This window comes from Chiloscyllium plagiosum, unplaced genomic scaffold (assembly GCF_004010195.1).
Source record: "Chiloscyllium plagiosum isolate BGI_BamShark_2017 unplaced genomic scaffold, ASM401019v2 scaf_93209, whole genome shotgun sequence".
Lineage (NCBI taxonomy): Eukaryota > Metazoa > Chordata > Chondrichthyes > Orectolobiformes > Hemiscylliidae > Chiloscyllium > Chiloscyllium plagiosum.
Genome location: NW_025189944.1, coordinates 1 through 1,049, shown reverse-complemented (window position 1 = coordinate 1,049; position 1,049 = coordinate 1). Strand labels below are relative to the sequence as shown.

At 60.7% G+C, this 1,049-nt stretch overlaps 1 protein-coding gene across 1 annotated transcript in view; it reads left to right on the top strand.

Moving 5' to 3' along the window:
• Nucleotides 1–962, top strand: part of LOC122545649 (DNA ligase 1-like) — a 3,170-nt gene extending 2,208 nt beyond the window's left edge. Inside the window, exons 2-4 of the mRNA XM_043684605.1 lie at nucleotides 319–460; nucleotides 657–767; nucleotides 859–962. Of these exons, the coding sequence (XP_043540540.1) occupies nucleotides 319–460; nucleotides 657–767; nucleotides 859–919 (314 nt within the window). The 3' untranslated portion in view covers nucleotides 920–962. The remainder of the gene's footprint in view (nucleotides 1–318; nucleotides 461–656; nucleotides 768–858) is intronic.
• Nucleotides 963–1,049: the final 87 nt, after the last annotated feature.

Genomic DNA, 1,049 nt, shown 5'->3' with positions numbered 1-1,049 from the left:
CGGGGAAGGGGTTTGGGGTCCATGGGGGGACGGTGTAGAGCGGGAGGGTACAGGGAAGGGGTTTGGGGTCCATGGGGGATGGTGTAGAGCAGGAGGGAACGGGGAAGGGGTTTGGGATCCATGGGGGACGGTGTAGAGCAGGAGTCAATTGGAAAGGGGTTTGGGGTCCATTGGGACAGTGTAGAGCGGGATGGAACGGGGAAGGGGTTTAGGGTCCATTCGGATGGTGTACAGCGGGAGTCAACGGGGAAGGGGTTTGGGGTCCTTTGGGACAGTGTGGTAACATCCTGATTAACCTCACACCTCCCTCTCTCTCAGCTCCCAGGAAGTCCTCTTCCTCAGCAGCCCAGGAGGGAGACAGAAGCTCCCAGGAACAGCCAGGGGCCGGCAGAGACCAGGGCACCCCCTCGTCGCGAGGGGGCCACACCCTGGATTCGACCGGCAGTGGCACGATCAGCAGGTACGTAGGTGCGGGTTGCTCGGGGAGTGAAGCGGTGGGGGCTGGAGAGAGTCCCCTCTGATGAGGGGGCATCTTGAGATGGAGGGAGGGGGCTGATTGGTCTTTGGGAGGAGGGAGGAAGGGGGGGCGTGAGGGTGTGGCGGGTGCCTAGTTGGAGGAGAAGGGTCGCTCTCAATCCTGTGGCTTCTTCTGGCAGGTTCTTGAATCCCACCAAAGCCGACCCGGTATCCGAACTAACCAACGTCTACAATCCGTCTAAACCGCAATACCATCCAGTCAAGGACGCCTGCTGGAGCCAGGGTCAGAGGTCAGGCCAGGGCCAGTTCGAGGGGGGAAGGGGCGGCCGAGACGGTGTCACCCCGATCTGATTCTCTATTTTACCCCCCCCCACCATTCAGGGTTCCATACTTGGCATTGGCTCAAACCTTCGAGAAGATCGAGAGCGTGTCAGCGAGGTAGGGGACAATTGCTCACCCCAACCCCCATCCCAACCCCCGGGGCAAACTCTGACCCCTCACTGAGGGGCCAAGGGGCTTCTGATCCCAGCGAGAGTGACTGGGGGGTTAATGGGAAACATTGATCCCTCACT